Here is a 23424-nt window from a genome sequence, read left to right as displayed (position 1 = left end):
AGTAAATGAGCAGCCCTGTCTCCTAAAGGTTACATTCCATACAACTAAACTGCATTCCCTATCACTTTTCAAGGGAGATGTATTTTGTCCAGGTTTATGTTTGTTTTTGAGGTAACACATTTCTAATCAGGGGTGGCACAGTGGTGTGGTGTGGTGGTTAGCTAGTGTCGCCTAACAGCAGGAGGGTTCCTGGTTCTAATCTCAGCTGGGGCCCTTCTGTGTGGAGTTTGCATGTTCTCCCTGTGTCTCCGTGGGTTTTCTCCGGGTTCTTCGGCTTCCTCCCAAAGACATGCCTGTGTTAGGTTCATTGATGACTCTAAATTGTCCGTAGGTGTGAATGGTTGTCTGTCTCTGTTCGTCTCTATGTGCCCTGTGATAGACAGGTGACCCTGTTAAGGCCAAGCGATGGATGGATCATTCTAATTGTACCTTATGTATCTACTTATGTTGTCCAATTATTTAGTTGGTTCTGCGACCATGTCTGACATGGCTTGTTGACATTGACTTGTTTTAACTTAAATGTAACGTGCTCTACTTCCATCACACACAAACCATACTACCAACATATGTGACTTAAATTATGCACAAAACAAAAATCAATTCTAAAATCATCATCGTTTCCTGAACAAGTGGTTTTACTTCACTCACATCATTAAACACGTGTTTAAAACTACGACCATTTCCAAACGAGCATCTGTCGCTGGTACAAGGACATGTAATACGGAAATATGTTTCCCTCTAAACGTAACTGAGGATCTAGTTTAGTTGTATGGGATGGGAATATACCTTTTTAGGAGACAGGGTTTAAATAAGTGAATTCCCCAACTCCCAAAGACCGAGACATCTTTTTCAGACATGGACGCTTAATGATACCCACAAGCTTCAACGGTCAACTGACAGCTTGGTGTGTCAGTGCCCTGATCCCCAACTCCTTCTGTCCGCATGTCGAAGTGTGCTTCGATACTGATACCCAAATTGTTCCAGAAGGCTGTGCCATCAGTGTATGAACGGTTTGATTAGCTCCCAAAGCGCAGATCAGCACCTTGCACGGTAGCCTCATTCATCAGTGTAAGAATGTGTATTAACGGGTGAATGTGGTATGTAGTGTGGTGCTTTGAGTGGTCGGACGCCTAAGAATACGTCTTATAGGTCTTTTTACCAATGCGTCAGTTTGATGGGTCAGGTCAGCAATTGGCCAGGTGTGCGAAATTGAGAAAGAATAGCAATTTTATCTCTTTCTATAGGTCTCTTTTTTCATTCTTCTCATAATTATATCTGTTACTTTTTGTAGGTCCAAAGCAGTGCAGCATTGTTCCCATTCATATACTTCATCTTGTTTTGTCCCTGTCTATGATGGTATTCTTTCTTCACAACTTCAAGTGTGGTCGTTCAGACCAGCCACAACGCTTTTACCTTCCTTCACAAGAAACTGTTTGTTTCAACCATAGGCCAGCCTTTGGTTTAACTGTTTTCTTGCAATTTACCACATTCCTTAGCAACTAAGCATCACTCTTATGGATGATTAGACAGTTGGACAAACCCTTTTTTCCGTTCAAGGACAATATTTCTGATCAAACGCAATACTGAGTTCCTGGCCAGGCAGCTGCACCCGGAGTCCCAGACTCCCACGTTCACAGTGCGTCAGTTGGTTTGTCCTAAGTTGTAATTTAATAACTGTCCTGTATTGTCAGCTACTGTGAGGCCCTGTCTTGTGGAGGAGCCCTGGGCAGGCAGTATTCCATCATTCTATGGGAGAACTGGTTGGATCTGGGGCTGTAGGCAAATATAAAACTATCTACCATGTTTAGTCTGATGTACATGCTGGCTACTTGAAGGTGATGATGCTTATAGACTGCAAAGAGTGGAGCAAGGGACTGTTAGTAAGTCGGTCCCCTCGGCATATTAATGCTCTTGGGATACCTACGGGGTTGAATGCCAGTTTTAAATTTAGTAATCAGTATACGGCAACTACAGTATGGTTACGTCGTCTCTAAAAGCCTAAGGAAGGTTGTAGTAATGGTTGAAAAAAGCATAACTTGTATATATGAGACAGGTCACACTCTGAAATACTGTAATCAACGACAACTAACTCTGCCTCTCTGTCTGCTCACCTTTTACCAGAACAGTACCATCTGAACAACTCAGCTTACGGGCCGTTTGGACAAGGTCTTCCACATCCACAGAGCAACCACAGTACAGTGGGACTCAACAAATATACCTCCCTCAAAGCTGTGGGTAAGTCGGACACACAAACACACCACAAATGACGCTGACTCCAACTGACATAGTAACCTTTAGAGTACAGTAGGCTGGCAGTACGGGAGCGTTAACTGACGAGAGTCTCTTTGCCTCTTGGCAAACAGAGAGCTGATCTTAAAGAGGAGCCCATGCTGTTCCTGTCTATGGTGTGATTTCTTAGATCAATGCTTCTCAACCTGGGGGTTCCAACCCGAGGGGGGTCTCGAGATCATTTCCAAGGGTTGTCAGATGGTTGTGAAGAAAAAATAAATGACATATATATACATATTTTGACTGGGGGATGTTTTTTCACATTACATCACCTGTACCAATGATATAATTTGCCTAAGAATAGATTTGATAAGAGTTTGTGATTGGACACAAAAAACAAACAAACATATTTTGTGCCACATATCGTTGTTAAACAAACAGCTATGAATGGAATAGGAAATGGAATTTGTGCTGAAAGTTACCACCATGAAAAGCAAACCAGTAGGCTAAAAACCGTGACGTGTTCTGTCCGTCTATCAATCTACTCTGCTCTGTTTCTATACTATGGACAGTGCTGCGCCTCACCTACAGATGCACCCCCTAATTTACCCATAGTCATTTTACCATTTTAAAGCACAAACTTACAGTAAAAATATCTATAAACCAAAAGGCATTAGAACACAGCCAGAATACAGCGCATGTACCAGTATATAAATGTATTTATGGATTTTGATAGTGACAAAAGTGAGAGTTTACGAGCAATCATAAACTGGTTTATTCTCGGGGGTCACGGCTCAAAGAGGTTGTGAACCACTGGGTTAGATGATGGTAATTGTCTGTAAATGTGACTGAGTGATTGATTGATTACAGCAGACGTAATCCGCAGCTCCTCAAGGCCTACAGACAAGCCTAGGGAACAGTCTCAAAGCTAAGATCACCGTGCAGTAATATTTTAGCAATCTAACCAGACAGCACAGGTCATTGCAGAGGACAGAGCTCTATAACGCATATATATTTCATGTAAGACAACCACTGAGAGCAGCATTGGAGCTCATGATGTAAACAATGTCCCTGTTAATTAACCTCACTTTGACTTGACTAAATCAAAATGAAACATTAAGGACATTTCTTTTTCTCCAACCTTGGTCTTTTTAACACAGTTTGTCATTATTTATAACAGTTATATAGCTTTATTCTTACCAATTACATATCATTTTCATATCTGGAAGAGAGATATCTAGAAATTGAAAACTGAAATCACTCCCTATTTGTTGAGCTGTTATTATTATTACTACTATTACTATATTTTAGTGTTTTTGTTGTGGTTGTTGTTTGTTGTTGTTGGTGTTATTGATACGTTGACACATTAGAGGATGTTGGACTGGAATGGAGAAAATAGCTTCATATCGGGGCTTCACTTCACCCACCGTGCCTCATGTGAATGTGTATGACTGCTGTATGTTTGAGGAGGTGGTCGGAGGGGCCGTAGGCGCTGATTAGCTGCCACGCTTCCGTCAGTCTGCCCCAGGGCAGCTGTGACTACTACGTAGTTTACCACCACCATGTGTGTCTGTGTGAATGAATGGAACCTGGACTCTGTAAAGTGCCAGCACTGAGAAAGGTCCTATATAAAATCAAAGCCATAATAATAATAATAACATTTCTATGAGAATAGGTTCTCTTTTGCTTTCAGAGAGGCTGAGAAAATGCATGGGTCTGAAATGAACTTTTATATTATAGGAATCCAGATGATTTGTTTGCATATCAATTATTGCATGACGTAAATGCGAATTAATTGAGGATAAAAGTATTATAATGGATATAACTGAAGTGTGAACTAATCACATATAGTCATTGTGACTTGATCATTAGTTAATGGTGAGCAACAGAAATTCATGATACATCCTGCAGTAATTCATGCGTTAAATTATCATGAGTCATACATTAGTTAAGTATATCGTTTATACACTTATTTAAAAAAGTTTTAGTAGTAGTTAATGATTGAATGAAATCCCAATGGGCTGCTCACTATTGAGTGTCAACTTGGATACAGGCTTAAATCACAAATGGACACAAGATTATTCTCTTTATGCACAACTTTCTAGAATGCAAAAACATTTTCTAATGTACTTTTGGTCATTATTTGTTATTATTATGCCTACAAATGTGGTTTTGTAAGAGATTTGTGATGTAACCATAACAAAGCTACTGCAGCTTGGAAAAGAGACTGTAGGGTTTTTAATATGTTTCATGTCAGTAAAGGTCACACACATATGTTGTTGTCCTTGAATACTCGTAGGCGTAATAGTGTACAGAACATCCAACCTCATTAGACCAAAACAATTCTCCACAAGTGAGCCGAAGGCAAATCCCTGCTCGTCACGGTAAATTGCTTTCACCTTTATTATGCACGTAAGGTTGACTGAGATTGAGTGTAATTTTCAGGCAACAACCCTTTACACACTGTACATACAGTACAGGAAACGCCCAGTAACAACAAAGTCTTCTTTGGACCTTTAGCTTGCTGGCTTATTGACGTAATCTTCATGAGCTGGTTGTAAACACCATCTCCGAGTGACTTTTTAATGTTTGTGATTAAAGTAGAACCCAGATAAAGTAACATGATGTAGAGTGTCCCCAAATCAATTTCAGTCAAAAGCAACTGGACTTGGTTATTAGTCTAGGGTGACATTTCACCTCTCATCCAAGAGGCTTCCTCAGTTCCTGTATGCATCTGACCAGGCTGGGACTGGTCCAACTAACTGGTGTGGAGATCCAGGTATTTAACCTCTCACAAGGCCGATGATGTCACTGGGACCCTTTGTGCTCCAAGTGCCAACGACCGTTGTTAGAGTGGCAGTCGTTGGTGGGAAGTTGGTTTGGACTTCGTTAGTGCTCTATTGAGTCTTAATGACAGTCGTTGGAGTCACATGAGGCCATTTGTGAACAGTTCTTTGAGGTTAGATTGTTGAATCTCCTGGGAAGGGATGAAAGGGCAGCATTGTAAATTGGAGATAAGTGGTGTCTCAGACCTCCTCCTCCTCCTCTGTTTAGAGATGGTTTCTCTACTTTTGCATAGATGGCTTCTTTTACTCCTCTTTCAAACCATCTGTCCTCTCTGTCCAGAATTTGGACATTGTTGTCATCAAAGGAGTGGGCTTTCTCCTTGAGATGTAAGTGGACAGCGGAGTCCAGGCCTGAGGAGTTAGCTCTCCTGTGTTGGGCCATGCGTTTATGCAGTGGTTGTTTTGTGTATCCAGTGTAGAGATCTTTGCATTCCTCGTTGCATTGGACAGCATAAACCAGATTGAGGAGTAAAAGAAGTGATCTATGCAAAAGTAGAGAAACCACCGCTAAACAGAAGAGGAGGTCTGAGACACCACTGAAGTAAAAACAGGGACGTTTCCAGTTTGGCAGTGAATATATAATTAAAGAGTCCAATGTAATTATCTATTAAATATAAAAAAGGGTATTTTATAATTACAGTTTCATGTACTTTGACCATGTTAAACGTTAAAAAAACAACAACAATCAAACAAAAAAAGAAGCACAATGCAATAAAGCTGTTGCCCAGTCTTTCTTTACATGTGTAACATTTTTTACTACGGTAGGAAATGGGGACATTTCCGGGGACAGGGCCCCAAACATGTAGCCTTGTGAGACCATCCTGTATTTTACACACAGATCAGTCCAGTAACGTGCGGCAGATAAAATTTGGAGCCGTTTGCAAAGAACGCTCAATCAGCATTGGTTTTGAGGTTGGTTTGAGTATGACGCAACACATGCAAATCGGACCTGATCTGGACACATTTTTTGACAGTGGTAACCTAATTCTTATAGCCTCTTACTAGAGCTTTTTTCTCTTGGATCCTTGGATTCTATTGAAATATGGACCAGGCACCTTAAATTATACCTTTTATCTGTAAATTTGCGTTACAAAAACATATATCCTTTACGGACATGTTGTTTACTTTCTGAGCTTTGCCTCGACGCTCTGTTCGTACGTCATATGCTTCGTTGATCTGATTGGTTGATTTGGCCGGATAGACAGATGGTTTATCCAATCAGCAACCAGTATTTTCACCCCTTCCCATAACGAGAGTTCCCAGATGGATATGCAGAGCAAATGAGAATCATACGAATCAATCCATCTGGCAGTCAGGTTACCAAAAACTGGGACTGTCCCTGGAAAACAGGAATGTCTGGCCACGGTATTCACAGCTGTTGTAAATGAGGACAGCTGCACACGTGCATTTGTTATGATGACACAACACAAGCAAGTGCAACAACACAAGAGATATTACTTACTGTACCAGTCCAACAGCAATGATGGCCAGCTCAGTATCTGTCCTGAAGTTTTTTTATTTCTTCAAAAACTAAAAGCCAGTCTAGGATTCTTGATTCTTCTCCGTGCCTGGTGTAATACATCAACATTAGCTTCACTCTCTTTACCTTTGCCATAACGTCCGAGGTGCTGCTGAACCCATTTCTGTTGCCTGTTGCCTGTTGCCTGTTGCCTGTTGCCTGTTGCCTGTTGCCTGTTGCCTGTTGCCGTGCAGCTTTGGTATTGACACAACAATGCCGCCAAACATGATCCAGTTTCACCAAAATCCGTGGGGGTGCGCAAGTTTGTGCCGTAAAGTATTACATACTTCTCCTGGGAGATCATACCCGCTTACCAAAGTTACATAGTGCAAGAACAGGGGTTTGGTGCAGAGTGGCAATAACAGAGGCACTATTTTCCCATCAAGTAGCATCAAATTATAGTAAAATAGTTACATAATATTGCTTTAAATATACACTTGATGGCTTACCACATGCTGAGGTTAAAAAAACTACAAAGATCCAGGTATAAGACATGGAAAAAATAATCCAAACTGTAGCACCAGTCCTTATCATCACATACAGATTTATACCAAATGGTCTGCAAACAGGACTTTCAGATAATTATCAACTTCATATAAACATTTCTTTTTCTTTAAGTCTGTAAGTATTGATATACAGTATGAGTCGTAGTAAGTATTTTTGAATAAAATCCCCTGGGGAAATAAAAGAAGCCTTTGAAAAAAAAGATTTAAACAAACAACTGTTGTTATCAAAAACGATGAAAACGTTCACAGAGACAAGGTTACAACTGTTTATGTAGCCAGGGAGCTAGAGGCGGTGACCTCACTTTTTAAGTTTATTTAAATAATTCTCTGTGACATTCATGGTAGCCCATGACACACTTACACATATATATATATACACACACACACACACACACACACACACACACACACACACACACACACACACACACACACACACACACTACGGACTCAGGGCAAGGGTATTTATAAATCTCCATTGCAATGTCCCCCACATCCTGACACACATAACTTTACCTCTATCATCTCCATTGCCTCATGGCTCTCCCTGCCTTCTGCCCTCTCGTATTTCAGAGAATAGAAATACCGCCAGTATTCACCTTGAGGGCATACACCAATTGGAAATACTTAAATCACCAGCCTTCCCCTTTGATCTTCTTCAAACCCTCCCTCTCATCCTGACCGTCCTTAGCTTTCTTCTGATTCCCTCTACAGTACGTGTTATCTTTCAACTCATTGAAAGTCTTTTTTCCTCGACAAGAAAGTCTAATTTTTTGGTGAAGGGACGAAAAAGTAACCTCTTTTTCATGCTTATGACGGCTCGCACTGGCCCTTCCAACAACGCACTGCTGTTATACCTTTTTATTATTTTGTCACTAAATAATTTCATATCCTATCATATAATCTCATTCTTTCCTTTAAGGCGTCTTCCTCCAACTTTCCACCTTCCCCTATCAGGTGTATGGTGCTATTTCTTATAAAGAAACGGTCCTATGACACGCATGAATGCACACACGAGCACAGTTAAGTTGTGGCTCGTTTCGAAAGGTTATGTAAACACCAATGATGTGTGGGTCGGCTCTGATGCCATCGGAACATGGACGGACTATGAGACACAGGCCCCTGGGCACAGACATGTAAGAGGCCCCCCCACTCTGTCTACATAGGAACAAGACACCTAGATTCTACCTTTAGATGTTTTGTAGTCATTTTGTTTCTCTTTATTTTTAGTTCTATGAGAATTGTATGTCTCTGTGATTCTTTTTGTGGTGGTTTTGCATCTACTTTTAGACATTTTTATGTTTCTATATTGTCGTTTTGTTTCTCTCTGTGGTCAATTTACATTTGTTTTTAACCATTTTCCGTATCTTTGTCGCCCTTTGTCTCTATGTGGTTGTTTTGTGTCTATTTCAAGTCATTGAACATCCCTTCGTGGTCCTTTTGTATTCCTTTAGTCATTTTTTTGTCCCTTTGTGGTCATTTTTGGTCATTTCATGTTTGTGGTCATTGAGCATGTCTTTGTGAGCATTTTAAGCAACATTTTATGAGTCAGGGCCAATGAGCTTACGGGCCCCTGGGCCTGTGTCCGGTAGGCCCGTTCAGTAATCCATCCATGCATCCGAATCCCATTCATCTACCCGCATCACCCAAATTCATTATTTTAACTCCCCTTCTTCTGTAGGCTACATTTCTTTTAACTTATGCATTGAATCGATGCATAGTGTTTTCTTTAACATTTTACTTTAATGATTAGAGAGGCTGCTTTCAATAATTGTAAATGTTTCCACACGCACAGTTAAATCACTGCAGTAAATTGTGGGATATTTAAAAACAAATAAACTTAAATCAATGAAGTCACGCTGCTGTTCCTTGTGCATAAATGTGCACAGCAGCTTTTCTCTCTGTTCACATTTTAAATAATGTAATTCATATTTTCCTCATTGATGATGTATTATTTCACCCACCTGCAACTTATCTTATCAATCAGAATGTTATTTTTTATGATCAAACCCACTGATGTAACTATAATAGCATCATCTGTTTGGTGCCAGATTTACTTACATCAGTCAACAAAAAGTGACCACACCACCAAATGTTTGACAGACTTTGAGAATACCCTCATCATGTTGAGAATATTACGCAGCAGTCAGATACCTGTAGTATTGGGCCATGTCATGGGTGTAGTAGGTTGTAATTAGCATGGCATCACGTCATTTATAGCTGAGTAAATACAAGTAGTTTGTGTTTTGAATAATTTAATTCACTGTGCCACTTAGAGGCTAGCCGTTTTCAGGTGGAATGTTTTCTTGCATGTTAATGAATGCGGGAGTTGACATTGTAAAACAAGACACCCTAAATGTCCAGATGACAACTTTGACCATTCAGTTTGCTATTAATGGCTGCCTTGTATGGTATATATACGCTTTAGTGAGGGTTGTATTCAATTTCCTCAAAAAGTGGTCATTCTGGTACACTCTGGCAATACTACACCTATGCCCACTAATAAATATTCACTTACTAGTTGCTGTCTGTAGTTTTACATCTTAACTCATCTCTCTGTTCACGTTTTGTCATAAGGTGAACTGTTTAAGTGTTGTTTATTGTTATTTACATTTATGGTATGAAAGTATGCTAAAATGTAGTTTCACAGTAGCACAAGTAGAGAAAAGTCATGAAGTCAGCAAACTGGCTCACTAATGTCAGTTAACCAGCAGTAGCTTGCTAAAGTTAGTTTGCATTAGCTAATATTAGCCACCAGAAGCTACTGGTCATACCAGTCCAACTGGAGCTGAAGTGACAAAACCTCTTATATTGAGATTTGGTTATGCTCTTCAGGAATCCAAGTTTTCATTTGTAAGATTGGGTAATGTCCTCCTCAAAAGTTGTTTTAAAAGTTTCTAAAATACTTTGAGGAGCAAAAGAAGATGACATCACTGACAGGTTAGGGCCGGGAGGTCCTAACGTAAATGCAACATGGATTAAGTGTGATTCAGACGTCAGTGTTCCTGCAATGACAGACTGTGTTTGCACATGGGCTGTTCATTTTAGGCTAACTTATGCATGTGACTCAGAAACGCATCAGACTGTGACAAATTGAAAAGGACTATATAGTATAAACAATTTCGGGAGAACAAATCTGGCACATGTTTGCTGTACTGGCCTTGTTCAGTAAAATAAAAGATTCATCAATTTTTCATTTTATTATTTTTGTGTCTTTGGAGATGGCTTCTGTTAGCATGAGCATAGCTATGTTCTCCAACTCAATATCTTCTTAATATGACTCATTAAAAAGATCTTTCGCTAAAGGTTTTATGTTCTCAGCAATGTTTTTCCCTAAATGTTCAATATATGTTTTGGTTATGGTCAATAAGTTGAAATCACTGATAGCGTTAAGCTTACTAATGTCATTTGTGAGCAAGGTTTTCTTGATTTTGATATTTACAACAGTTGCTGGAACCGGTTTTACCATTTAAATTGCATTGAAATATACACCTGCTTTCTCTTTTTGAGTCTGAACTGCAAAGAAAGCCTTTAGCAATCACTCACAATGTTAGTTTAGATCAAGAGACACACATACCCTGGGAACAAAGGGATGATCCCGATGTAACCATAAAGTAATAACTGGGATTTGAGAACATTTTTACAATGAACGACAGTGGGGCAAGATAGGGGAGGTCTAATTAGGATGGCTAGTGTTTTTCTCTGTAATTAACTGATAGAAACAATGCTGAACTACAAAAACAAAAGTTGTAATAAACCAAGATGATTCCAAAACTGACTGATGAATGCTCTGTATAGATACTTTTTCTCACCAAGAATTTTCTTTGTTGCAGCGCACAGTGCGTCTCGTAGCTATTACAAAAGCTTCCCGCTCATGGACTTCTCCCAGTACCAGCCTGTGGCACCTCCTGCCTTCCAGCCTGTGCCTTTACCGCCCAAAGAGAAGTCATACATCCACCAGCCTGTGTCGGCGCACCACGATCTCCACGCCCCCCTCTCCATATCCATCCCCTCTAGCCACTTGGAGCACTCACGCCTCCCCAAGACCACCACACACCCGCAACTCTCCAGCTCGGCCTTCAAAGCCTGGGAGCCGATTGGCCGCCAGGTTCACAGGCAGGCCTCCGCCCCGGGTTACACCCCGTCCTCCATGCACAGCTCCACCCGGAGACATGGCTACTCGACCCGGAGGCATGAGAGCATAGAGAACATGCCGGATCTCTTTAGCCAGCCCTATGGAGGGATGTACAGTGGAGCTGGAGGGGGGGCAGGGCAGGGGCAGCATCTACAGGGGCAGCATCTACAGGGGCAACATGTACAGGGGCAACACCCATCTCAACCCTCCTACTACCATCACAATAGGCAGAAGAGCTACTCCACCCACAGTACGACTGAAGTGACCGTCTGAGCACCAAGGTCTGAGAGAGCGGCCTGCTGTTACAGTAACATAGTAACAAAAAGCTTTAGTGTTAGCTAAATGCTGGAGTTTGGGACAGCTGGCCCCACAGGTGAGGGATATATTACAAGGAGACATATTAAGATTTGCAAGATAAAGAGGAGTGTTTCGAGATTTCAGAAAGGCAGAACCACCTCTCACAGATAATGCACTCAGCTGGTAAAGGTTATTATTGGACTCCAGCAAGGGTCTTGATCATATAAAGTAAACAGATTGTACCTGAAAGGAAATCTACCATTCTCAGGTTCCTAATCGGTCACGCAGCCTCAGATTCCCAGCCACTACAGTTTATGTGGTTTCATTGTGGTTGTACAGGTGTTATAGGAATAGGGATAGAACAGAACAACTCTCACATGTTATAGCTCTTAGAACGGAGCTTGATTTTGTCTGTGAAAAGGTTTGACTTGTTGCCTTCCTGTCAGATTTGGCAGGAATGAAAAGTGAGTCTGTGTTAGCCCTGTAACCCCAGTTAAAGGTTTAAAGTGTCATATTCAAACCCTTACTATTAGCGGCTACGGTGGCTGTTAGGCGATTTGCAGTCAGAATCCCGTTGATTGCTCTCACGCGCTTGCACACCATAGAAGCAACTGAGTATCAGCCAAAACAGTAGGGTTGAATAGATTTGATCAGCATCATGTTGATAGAATTAAATTATAGGCAACCAAGGAAATCTGGGAAGGTCTAACTTTTTAAGTCATGTTACAACCCATTTGTCCATTGGCAATAAAATACAATTAATACATGTAAAAAGTTACACACAGAACCTTTAAGTATAGAAACAGCAGGTCATCAGCATTGATAAATACTGCAGCCAGAGGCAATAATTCCTGATGTTGTCAACAGCCACTCGTTGCTAACACATAGCTGTTTTAATTTAAATGTGATTCATAACCTGTAAGATCAACTTCTGTGGTTTACCTTCAGAAGTTAGACCTCAGGAACCACTCACTTTAATTTGGAGGGCCACCAGCAGACCTTCAACAACATCAATGAAACATGCTAAAGCCAAGAGTTAGATGCAAAGATATGTCATATCTGTAGGCTACCATAGACTGTATAAGTCTATGATATTTGGCCTATGCTAAAGATTAAGCTCCCATCAGCAGCTAATTAGCTTAGCCTAGCATTTGGTTAATTACTGTGAGTGCAGTAACTTCCTGGAGTCTTGTCAACCAACTATGTCAACTATGACAATCTGTCATTATTACACTTTGTTCTTATGCGTATTAAGCAAACAAGATATAACAAATCTAATTGATGAGCTTTAGAGGTGCAAGTAGGCAGATTTTGTTACTGGACAGAGCTAGGCTAACTGTTCCCGCCTAATTCCAGTCTTAATGCTACTGTAGCTTTGCTAACTGGCTGCTGGCAGTACCTCTATTTTAACAACAGACACAGGAGTGGTGTCAATCTTGACTTCTAACTTTCTGCCAGAAGGCAGATAAACATATTCCAAAAAATGAAAGGGTATATCTAAGGTACTAAGTGACCACTCTATGTAACAACGGGGGCTTGTAGGCTACATTAGCAAGATAATTAGAGCAGAATTTCATCAGAAACATTAAGTGGAAAAAGTCGGTATATCCATAATAAATAATGGAATAATAAGTTTCTTAACATTTGTTTTTTGGCATCGACATGTAATTACAATATTTTCACAAAATGCTTTGCTTTTTCGGGAGTCCCTTATCACTCCAGTAAAGTATAAAGTCTGAAATCTCAGCACCGAGCCAAATATTTTTGGAAAATTGTTAAATGGTCTTTCTATTTCAAGCAAAAATGGAGCATAAGGGTTTCAGGTGGCACTCCAGTGAGAGCAAACTACCTGTCTATTTTACATTTCCAAACTAAACATGAGGCATTCACATTTTTAATTTGTATTCGATACACTGGACATTTCTCATTGTAATCCTATATATCACATACCATTTAGTTCCAGTTTTATCCTAAATAATCTCAAGGTAACACAGTTCAGGTCATTTCCAGGCCTGTAGATGCCTTTTTGTATAGTTCTCTGATAAGTTCCCACCTGTTCTTCTTGTAAAAACACCTCCATTATTTTGCATCTCTCGGTCTACCTCCATGCACAGCATCTGTTTTCCTTGTTTCTTTCTCACTCCTCTCGGCCTCTCCCACCCTCTTTCCATGATGAAGCGCTTTGCATTCTGTACCATCAGGACAAGCATACAGGGACAGCATCCCCGGGGTCACATTAACTCGAAGTTGAGGACAATGCCACCATCATGTCAGCTCCCATCAGCCTCCATCCCGACCAGAGAGAGGGAGAGGAGGAAAGAGAGGGGCAGTGTAAGAGCCAGAGGCTGGAACTCTTTAGAAAAGAGTAGAAAGGGAGGAGAGAGAAAAGAAAAATAGAAAAACAAATGAACATGGCCGCATGTTTTCTTTCCTCGGGGGATGGGAAAGGGACGGAGTCACTGTGGATCTGGGTCTTTCTCTACTAAGCTGTCTGGGTCATAACTCAGAGTGTGTGGATGTGTGTGGATGCCTGTGTGCGATTTCCAACCCCCGGGCACTATTGCAGGGGAATTCGCTAAGGCACTTCCAGGCCCGAAGCATTAGACATTTCTCATCTTGTCTCTGAAGCCCGTACAGCAAAAGACAGTGTGCAGAGCTGCTGCTATGAACATGCAACAGTTAATGCAGTGCATCCACCCAACTTGTTGGTCAGTGTTTCGGGCTGCAACACCCTCAGGAACTGCACCATCAAGGGAACTATTGACGATGATTGCACACGTGTCCAGAAATGCTTCCATAGGGTTCTTTTGTCCTGAAAGAGTAGGGAGGATTTTATCGTGATAAACATTTTATTTGGTTTAAGTGTAAAGTGTTTTTGTAGCAGCCGAATTAGGAGTCAATCAAAACGATAAGGTGACAAATCACACAATAGACAGCATCAGTAAATGACCAAACCCCTCTTTACTGCTAACTACACCCATATATACACCATAAAGCACTGACATCATATAACATATGTCAGCTTTGACACACACACACACACACACACACACACACACACACACACACACACACACACACACACACACACACACACACACACACACACACACACACACACACACACACACACACACACACATTGCTGCCTTAGATTACACACAAAGATGTACTGGAATTATTTGATATTTCAAACAAAATTTTAAGTCCATCATCCTAAAGGCAATAAAAGAGAACATTTTTAGGTTGCAGTAATTTATTTTTGGTGAACAACACTGACCTGGAAAATTAGCAAACAGTTGTCTATTTACGCGTCTAGAAGACAAAAAAGCAACATTACACCAAACGCTCCACCATGTATGTTTACTAGCTGGTTGCTAACTTTGTCGTTCTGCTTTGCCTGTGCTGCAGGCAAGTTTTTTTAGCTTTTTCGCTGAAATATCAGACGGCTGCAGCAAGTATGTTCCTGCAACAGAGGAAGCTGCAGTTACAGGACAGCATTTCTAGAGCCCTAGTTTTTCAGGTAGATGATAGAATGTAGTTAATGTAACCCTAACCCAGACCCTGTCTTTTAACTTCAACCTAACCTTAGCCTTTCATAGCTGGCTAGCTGCTAACTTAAGTGTTGACACTAGTTTTGTTCAGTAACCAGTGTTGTAGTAATATGGTCCTAGGCCTGCAGTCCTCAAACTGCAGTTTCCTTTATCCTGTCTTTAAGCTGCGACGTAAAGCCCTTTCAAAGTACTATTTCCGGGTCCAAGCCTCATATTTCTACAATGCCGCAGTGCTTTGTTCGCCATTGTTTGAACAGCACTGAGTGAAAACCAAAATGATGGAATTGTCATTTTACTGCTTTCCTATCAATGAGAAGGTGTTTCACTGAAGAAAGAAGTGACCGTAAAGGTTCAGCCATTGTTGATCGATTTGTCCGACGGAGCAACGGAACCTGTAGTAGTACTTTAAAAGGGTGTGACGTCCGACTCAAAGGCCGGATTGCAGGAACAAATTTAGGCTGCATCTGAAAATTATGCTATGAGAGCTGTGAGTGAACCAAAATCGTACAGTTGCTGGTTGGAAAACCAAAATAATGACCAGAGACATTAAATAGTTCCATTGAGATGAGAAGAACTGCAGAGTTTTCTGCAGGGTTCATCACTTTATGTGACTCTCTTCACATTATACTCATCATTTCACCCACTGATATTAGGAAAAACTTGCTTTGGCCTGCCCAGGAAATATCTTCGGAGTAGCTCTAGGCTTTGGAAAAGTTCCCATAAAGATTTTTACATAATAGATTAAAACACCTAAATCTGATTAAGATTATGCAAGTAAAGCTGGATTAAGAATCCTGACCGTGCAACACATGTAGACATTAAACTAATTTTAACCAACACCTGCTAAACCTCTGCTGCAGTGTTCCTCCTATGGATAAATCCAGGGTTTTTTTCACATGAAAGGTTTGGACACCCACCTTTCCGTCCTGTGTAGTTCAAAAGTAGAGCAAGTTAATAAAACAGTCAGCTGTACACGGATTTGATGTCCAGGGATGAAGACATCTACTATAAAGTGCATTATTTTGGAAAGTTGACACCAAGTATTTTGAATTATAAAACAAGGAACAATGCTATCGTGGCACCACAGAGATATATGACAATATGAGTTTAGACAATAAAATGAAATCAGTTTTCCATTGATCCACATCAAATTACACTCTACACTCCTTATGACCCCCAACACACACGCACACACACAGGCACACACACACACACACACGCGCGTGCACGCACGCACGTACATGCACATACATACACACACACACACACACACACACACACACACACACAGTGTCAAAGACAGATCTCAGTTGTTTTATGAGGATCCTGGACAGGACTTATTTCCTCTCGATGCTTGACTTTGAGAATTAAAATGAGATGTGCAGGTTAAGAGACACAAAATCTGCCACGAGCAATAGAAGTTTATTTTCCCGTGAACAAGTGCTTCCAGTGGTATGAAATAATGTTTCCCCACCTCAAACAATGGCACCCCTGTGTTCTTTTCATGGATTTGTGATACGTTTCACATCTTGTGTACAACATAAATCAATCTTTATGGAAAAATCACGTGTGTTGCTTTTTTCTGTATATTGTGTATATATGTTTATTTAATGGAATTTACTATATTTTGTTTGAATAAGGGCTGTATGATCCAAGTCGTTTTAAATCTAAGAGTATTTATCATAATTACCGTCAGATTCTAACAGAATATATTGTTTCTTGTGAATGATTTCAGTAAGATGAAACATGATGCATAGAGAGATCTACATAGGCTGAGTTGTGCAATTTTCTAACGTGCAATAGAGGACAAAGTAGGTCTACTGTACTGTATGTCACATTATTGCAGTTGGTTTTTACATTAGTGGCAAAGCACAGTGACACAAATTAACTTTAGAGTAGCACAGGGCAACTATAAGGCAGACAGGTTGTCTAAAAGCAAGATAATGTTTCTATTGCGTGATTACACACTACTGACATGTTCGTGGGATGCTGTGCAAAAACAAGTCATGGTGCAAATAAATTTGATCAGCAGTGAGCATGTAGCGGTGTGTTTAAAACTGGTTTGCACATGCAGGGATGAGCAGCTTATAGTATCTGTTTAAAAAAAGAATATATAAGAGAACAGAGCTATGATTAGCCAAGTAAATCCAAAGTGTATTGGTGTGATATACAGTACGTAGCAAAACTGTGTATACTGTATGTACCTGTATTTCTTATTGCAACAAAACAGATCATTTATACTCAAAATGTTCTAGAAATGTTCTTTGCAGAGCATTGTTTTGAAGATATGAAATATTAAAGATTGTAAAATCGATATAAGGCTTTGGTTTGACTTGTGTTTCTATCAAAGAGATGTTGAGAGGGAAGGCTAAATACTCAACACACAGAACAGACACGACGCCCTGCAGCCAGAAGCTAAATGACAGTTAGTTCTTTGTTGGATCAAGTAACCAGCAAAGAATTATAATTAGTCTATATGGTTTAGAGCCCATCATATGGAAGCCCATTTACATCTAAAGCTAAAAAATAATCTGAAAACTTAGATTTATGATATTAAAAAAAAACCCTGTAGTCATTATAATGAGAAACTTTCTTGAAATGACTTATATCTTAAAGTTATTATTTTGAGATAGTCTTTTTTTTTTAGATGCAAGGTCATTATTTCTGAAGTAACAAGTCATTACTTTGAGAAGGTTTCTCATTATTTTTGAGATGCTTACTTATTATTTTGCGGTACTAAGTTATTATTTAATGAAGGTTTCTCATTATGACTGGAAATGCTTTTTCACTGTCAGCGACGGAGCGGGTAAATGACAGCAGTTACAGTACATTGGCGATATTTTCCCAGCTTGATATCAAGCAGCGACAATCACAAACATGTCCCAGTAACCACCAATTCACCTATCAATCCTACAAATGTAAAACACATTAAAGATGGGTGCGTTGCATGGATGTACCAGGGGATAAACTAGCTGCCACCGCTGTAGCGAGCCTGCAGTGTCACCCTGTGGAGGTCCCCTATTACTACATTCACCAAATCATTTGCAGTTGGGTGTCCTGAAATTTTTTTAATCTCAATTTTAATGGCAAAATACAGAACATAAAACATCAATGCATTGCTTATATTGTATTGTTACAACGTGAAAACAGTGTTGAGCCATTATTTAGATTAACTATGGTAATCTTTAACAATTTATGAGAAGAATAAACGATTTTAGAGCCCTAAATAAAAAGTTAATAAAAAGTTAATAATGAAAGCACTTCATTTACTTAATGTTAATAAGACGCCATGTTAGTGATGCTGATGACAGGTTGGTCTGCCAGTAAGTAGTAGTGAGTCCAGCTGTAGCCCGGGAGAACAACACCCTGGTGCGAAACAACACCATGACGGGAAAGAAGTGATATTTTTTTGAAACTTAAAACTAATTTCTGAGGGCAGAAACCAATAGGTAGGCCTATATAAATGAAAAGAAAGAAGGAGGTCTTTTTATGTTTGAAACAAACATCAACCATGGATAATATTCATGTTAAAGCCGTGTTGTGGTTTATTTACGTTTTTTATTTGTTTTGTTATTTTATTTCAGATAAATAAATTGCGTCATTTCTATAAAGTTGAGATCGCCCGGAGAAAAGAAAGCAGTATTGTTTGAACAGTAATTACTGTTGTAGGTTTATTTGACTTCTAAAATTCTGAAGTAACTTCCGCCCCACCAAAGTAATTCCGCCCAGCCTGGGTGTTGTGTCTGCAAGGCTGCCAACCCAGATCGCCACCAAAGGTTATGCTGCATTCACTTGGAATGGAAAATCGTGAACTTCCAACTTCTGAGTCAGGCTTGTATTAAGGCAGGAGTGTAATAAAAACGTGTGTGGATGGATTTAAGAGGCTAGTAGAAACAATGTATCTCAATTCTTATGGAGTACATCTTTAAACAATATAACCAATAAATATATTCAAAATAACAACGCATAATTCCAAGGCAATTGTCCTGAATTGAGTATAAAGACACTGATGGCATCAACAATATATTTTTCTTCAAGGAGGGATTAATGGCCCTGCAGGTAAGATCTGCTGCACACATAATTTACTGTGCCTGGCAATCATATAAACACAAACTATATAAAAATCATTACTCAACGCCATCAGGCACAATTGCTGTATATGTCACAATTTGTCTTTATAAACTGAACACATTCTAGGTCTTGGCAAGTGAAGCAACTGAAATATGTACAAGTGATTAGTCTTGTATTTCCAAAAAACACAATCTGTGGTCATTGAATGAAGCAGGCATCTCAGAGGTTAAACATGTGTAGACTAAAGACAACCCCTTAGATTTGGTCAAGCTGTATTTTCTACAATACTGAGATCTATGTCCTTCCTTTTAACTTTTACCAACTCTGGCTTTGCCCTCTGACTCACTGACATGTTAATGACAGAAAGTGTTAAAATATTACTTTGACACAGATCCACATGGAGTTATTAAAATGACACACTTTGAGGATTGCATTAACACACATTCAAATATAGAATGAGGCATAATGTTGCGAATATATATATTGTGATAAATTGTAATGTCCAACATCCCTCATGATGAAGACAGGCTGTCGAGCCGGGGGCCCCGATGACAAGGAGGTGAAGCGATGAGGGGAAATGCGGAACCCCAAGAAGCTGATACTGTGACGAGAAAGGTGAAAGGGCATGATACGGCAAAGGTATGATAATATTAGTAAGGCTTTACTGGTAAAGTGCTGGTAAGGTCAGAGCTGGTTATATACCAAGTTAAAAATGACTTTGTTATTGTCCTCTTGTCATACTTGATTCTGTCTGTCAATTAATTTATGTACTGGCCATCTAATTGTAACAGACTTAATGCTACACTATCATAATGAAGCACTTACATTTAAAGCCTCCTAAGAGTACCAGTGCAGAAAATCGTGAATTCAGGTTATCAAATAACAATTTAATATATAGAGGATATATAATGATTTGGTCAAACCAGGTATAACGTACACTCACTTTCTGAACCCACACCAACTGGTAGCTGCACCCGATTTATCACCTAGTGAAGAAATCTACTCTTTTTAATCCCGTCCCCTGTGGATGGCACACTTTAAAACCTCTGGTGTGTAGAGTGTGCAAAATGTGAACAGATACTGTAGGACCTTCCAAATGATGTCTGGTTAACTGGAAGAGTGACTGTTAGCAAAGGTCAAGCTGTCAGCCACAGGCAGAGTGTCCCATTCTCACACAAACCCAGGAATGTTTCTTCTTTAATGTGCACAGCCCTGCTTATCGCTGTCCAGTTATGTTGTTGCCTCCAGGATTTATGACGATGGAATCCAGTAAGGGACGGAGAGCCTGGCCAAAAGGCCTAAAGAGGAAACACAGCGGACAGTACTGTTACACCAAAATCAAACGGTCTAAAGAAAGTCTAAACAATGCGGGCAAAGGGGAATGGGAGAAATAAACAAATGGAGCACAACAAGAGCACAGTCTTTTAATGGAGAATAGGACTGAGGATAAAAGTGACAGAGACAGAATGACACGAATAACAGAAAGAAGTGCCACAATTACAATACCACTTCAGTACTATTGCAAGCAATTGCTCTGTGAAAATAATGTTTCATAAATGTCGTGATGCAAGGCAATGCAATATTGTGTCTAGAAGATATGAGTGGTATCAATCAAAGGACAAATCCGCCATCACATCTTCTCACTCATGACGTGTGTACTTCACTACATCTAAGGATTTATTTGAGGTGAAGTGATGCAATAAACTAGTTTTCTATACCTTTTATTTTTTACTTGTCTACTATTTTCACTTTCACTCTGTGTTAAATTAGGCAACACTGGTAAAAAAAACAACAACAACGAGTCAAACAAACAAACCCTTTCTATTAGGGCTAGGCGATTCATAAGATTTGAATTTCCAGATATGGTTTTGGCTTTCAATTAAAACAAGATAATCCTGATAAAACAATTATTTTGCAGCATTCTTATGCCCTCTATTATAAATCACGCACACCTCTTTCCTTTACAGCAGTGTACTGAGTTATTGACTGAAATATGTCTGATATATATATATATATAGTTTACCAAAATGTTGAATATATGTTTAGGACTGTTCAGTAGGTTGTGGCAATGCACTAGAACAACTATATGGTCCGATTTATTGTTATTTTGAAGATATGTTTAGTGCTTGTCAGAAGACTGTGGAAGTGCACTTACATTACAACAAACAATAGTTGATCTTATTTATTTTTTTCAAATTTATTTGGATTCACACCTGTTTATATAGCAAATGTTTGACAAGGTCTTTGAACACTTCTTTAACCAAAGTCGTTTCCTGGTGTTTTAATGTGTATGGGTGGCTGGATGATTGCATTAGCTTTTGACAGCAGAGTCAGAGAACACCTGACAGCATGTGAACGACTATCACGAATACCTGAACAGATTGATTAACATGAATTCAAGATTTTTCTATAGCTGTGACATCAACATAAATGGAAATACAGTTTAAGAAAGAAAAAAAATGAAAAGAGCATTGGTTATGTTAAGAACAGCTTTATGGCACTTATTGACTCACGTGGAAAGTACTTCAGATGGAAGGTCTGTAATGTACGATGGGATCTTTCTGCCCGTGAGGAACTGAGCCACCTCGTCACTGAAAGTGTTGCAGTTGTGCTCAAACAAGTTGTACTTGTCACGTCTGTGTACCAAGAGAATAAAGAAGAGCGATAAATAAAGAAAGGAGACGGAGACATGAATTCTGAGAAAAGATATACAGGCCTGAGAGGGTGGAGGAGGTGGTCTGAGTAGCAGGAAAATAAGAGATAATGAAATGTTGATGGATAGATAAGAACTGAGAAGTGTGAAACTTTAAATGCATGTTTTTCAAAAGGTTGTCGTGGCATCAGTGCATTTGCCTAGCAATTGTTCGTGTTCTTATTTCTTTGAGTTTTTCACAATTCCTGATTTAAACATTTGGAGTATAATGAGGAATTCTCATAACGTATTGAAAGACATTCTTAAAAAACAAGTTATAACCTACATCCAAAACACGTTTCATACTAGTCAAAGTCCTTTAGTGAACCCAAAGTGACCCCTTCCCAGCCCGACCTACAGGATTGTCCCACTGGGATGTAAACATGTGTGATGAGCCAGAGCCTTTACCCGTATGTGGACTCCGCCAGTGTAAACAGGTACTCCATAAATAGCTCTGATGGCACCTCAGTGGAGCCCAGGTCCACTATGGAGTCAGGCTCACCCAAGGGGGTGCTACCCTAGGATGCAACACACATACACACCTCAGTCAATATCCCTTGTTACAAACAAACAAACAAATACTTCTTGTACTTTCTCTGGTACTTTCTAATTTACATTTTCCTGTGCAGCAGTTAAAGTGGCAAAGTGTGTATATCGTATTTGCTTTGTATTTGACAAAATGATGAGACTGATTCTTACAGGTGGACAATTGTTGATGCCTTCTCCCACAAAGAAGAACTCCTTTCCATGGACGACAATAGCAGTGTGCCTAATAAAATACCAAAACACATCATGGCAATACAACCAAGTGAGAAGATTTCTACGAAAGTCTATAAGAAGCTGCACTCACCATATCCCATCAAGCTGTCTCCCTGTGTGGAATAAAAAAACAAAATTAAATCAGAATGGACGTATTACAGTCTTATTAGTTGGCATAAAATGAAATAAACGTCATAGTTAAGGCCTGAGTAGCATCCCCGCTCTCTCCTGGCTTCTCTCGCGGGCCCGGGCGCACGGTCTACGGCTCTCATAAAGCGAAGCAACAGGCAGCCCGTCAGAAACTCACCTAGCATGAGAGGGCTCAGCTGGCGGGCCATGCCTCTGGACATGTCGTAAATGTACAGCTTCACTGGGTGAGAGTCGGTTTGGTCCATGGTGGCACAGAGGGATTACTTCAAAATGACAAGTGCCGCTAAACTAGTACAGAATTAGCTGACTCACATCCACCGAGAGTTGAAGGATGGCTAGTTTACCGGCAAAACTCAACTTTAATAAAGTTTATCGTAAAATATTACGGATATAAACACGGGCTACGGACTTTTTCACGTGAAAAGTAATAAATAAAGTAGCTATTACAAATACCCCAGTAGCACACAGTTGCCGGCTGACAGGCTGCTGCTGTGTCACTCTGACTGTAAACAAAAACATGACTGTCAAACCAGTGTTCTCGCGTGGAGAGGGGACGAGCAAACAAATCCCGCCTCCTTCACTACGATTGGCCAGTATCGTTAGATTGGCAGACAAGCGTCCAATAGACGTCGAGCCGTTTCGCACAGTTGTCAGCGTGCTCGTGCA

General features: G+C 40.0%; 2 protein-coding genes across 2 annotated transcripts in view; one reads left to right on the top strand and one right to left on the bottom strand.

The window, feature by feature from the left end:
* shisa8b (shisa family member 8b) overlaps positions 1–11508 on the top strand; it is a gene marked incomplete at both ends in the record, with an annotated part of 40650 nt that extends 29142 nt beyond the window's left edge. Inside the window, 2 exons of the mRNA XM_083933363.1 lie at positions 2122–2235; positions 10934–11508. Coding sequence (XP_083789489.1) covers positions 2122–2235; positions 10934–11508 — 689 coding nt within the window. The remainder of the gene's footprint in view (positions 1–2121; positions 2236–10933) is intronic.
* Positions 11509–18139: 6631 nt separating this feature from the next.
* On the bottom strand, positions 18140–23253 carry desi1b (desumoylating isopeptidase 1b). The gene is made up of 6 exons (XM_083932875.1): positions 22916–23253; positions 22700–22721; positions 22549–22618; positions 22258–22367; positions 21671–21793; positions 18140–20455 (listed from the first exon to the last, which is right to left on the bottom strand). Exons 1-6 carry the CDS (start codon positions 23001–23003, stop codon positions 20374–20376), a joined length of 495 nt encoding a protein of 164 aa, XP_083789001.1. The 5' UTR covers positions 23004–23253; the 3' UTR covers positions 18140–20373.
* Positions 23254–23424: the final 171 nt, after the last annotated feature.

Source organism: Echiichthys vipera (assembly GCF_963691815.1).
Source record: "Echiichthys vipera genome assembly, chromosome: 18".
NCBI classification, from domain to species: domain Eukaryota; kingdom Metazoa; phylum Chordata; class Actinopteri; order Perciformes; family Trachinidae; genus Echiichthys; species Echiichthys vipera.
This window is presented reverse-complemented; position numbering and strand designations above follow the sequence as displayed.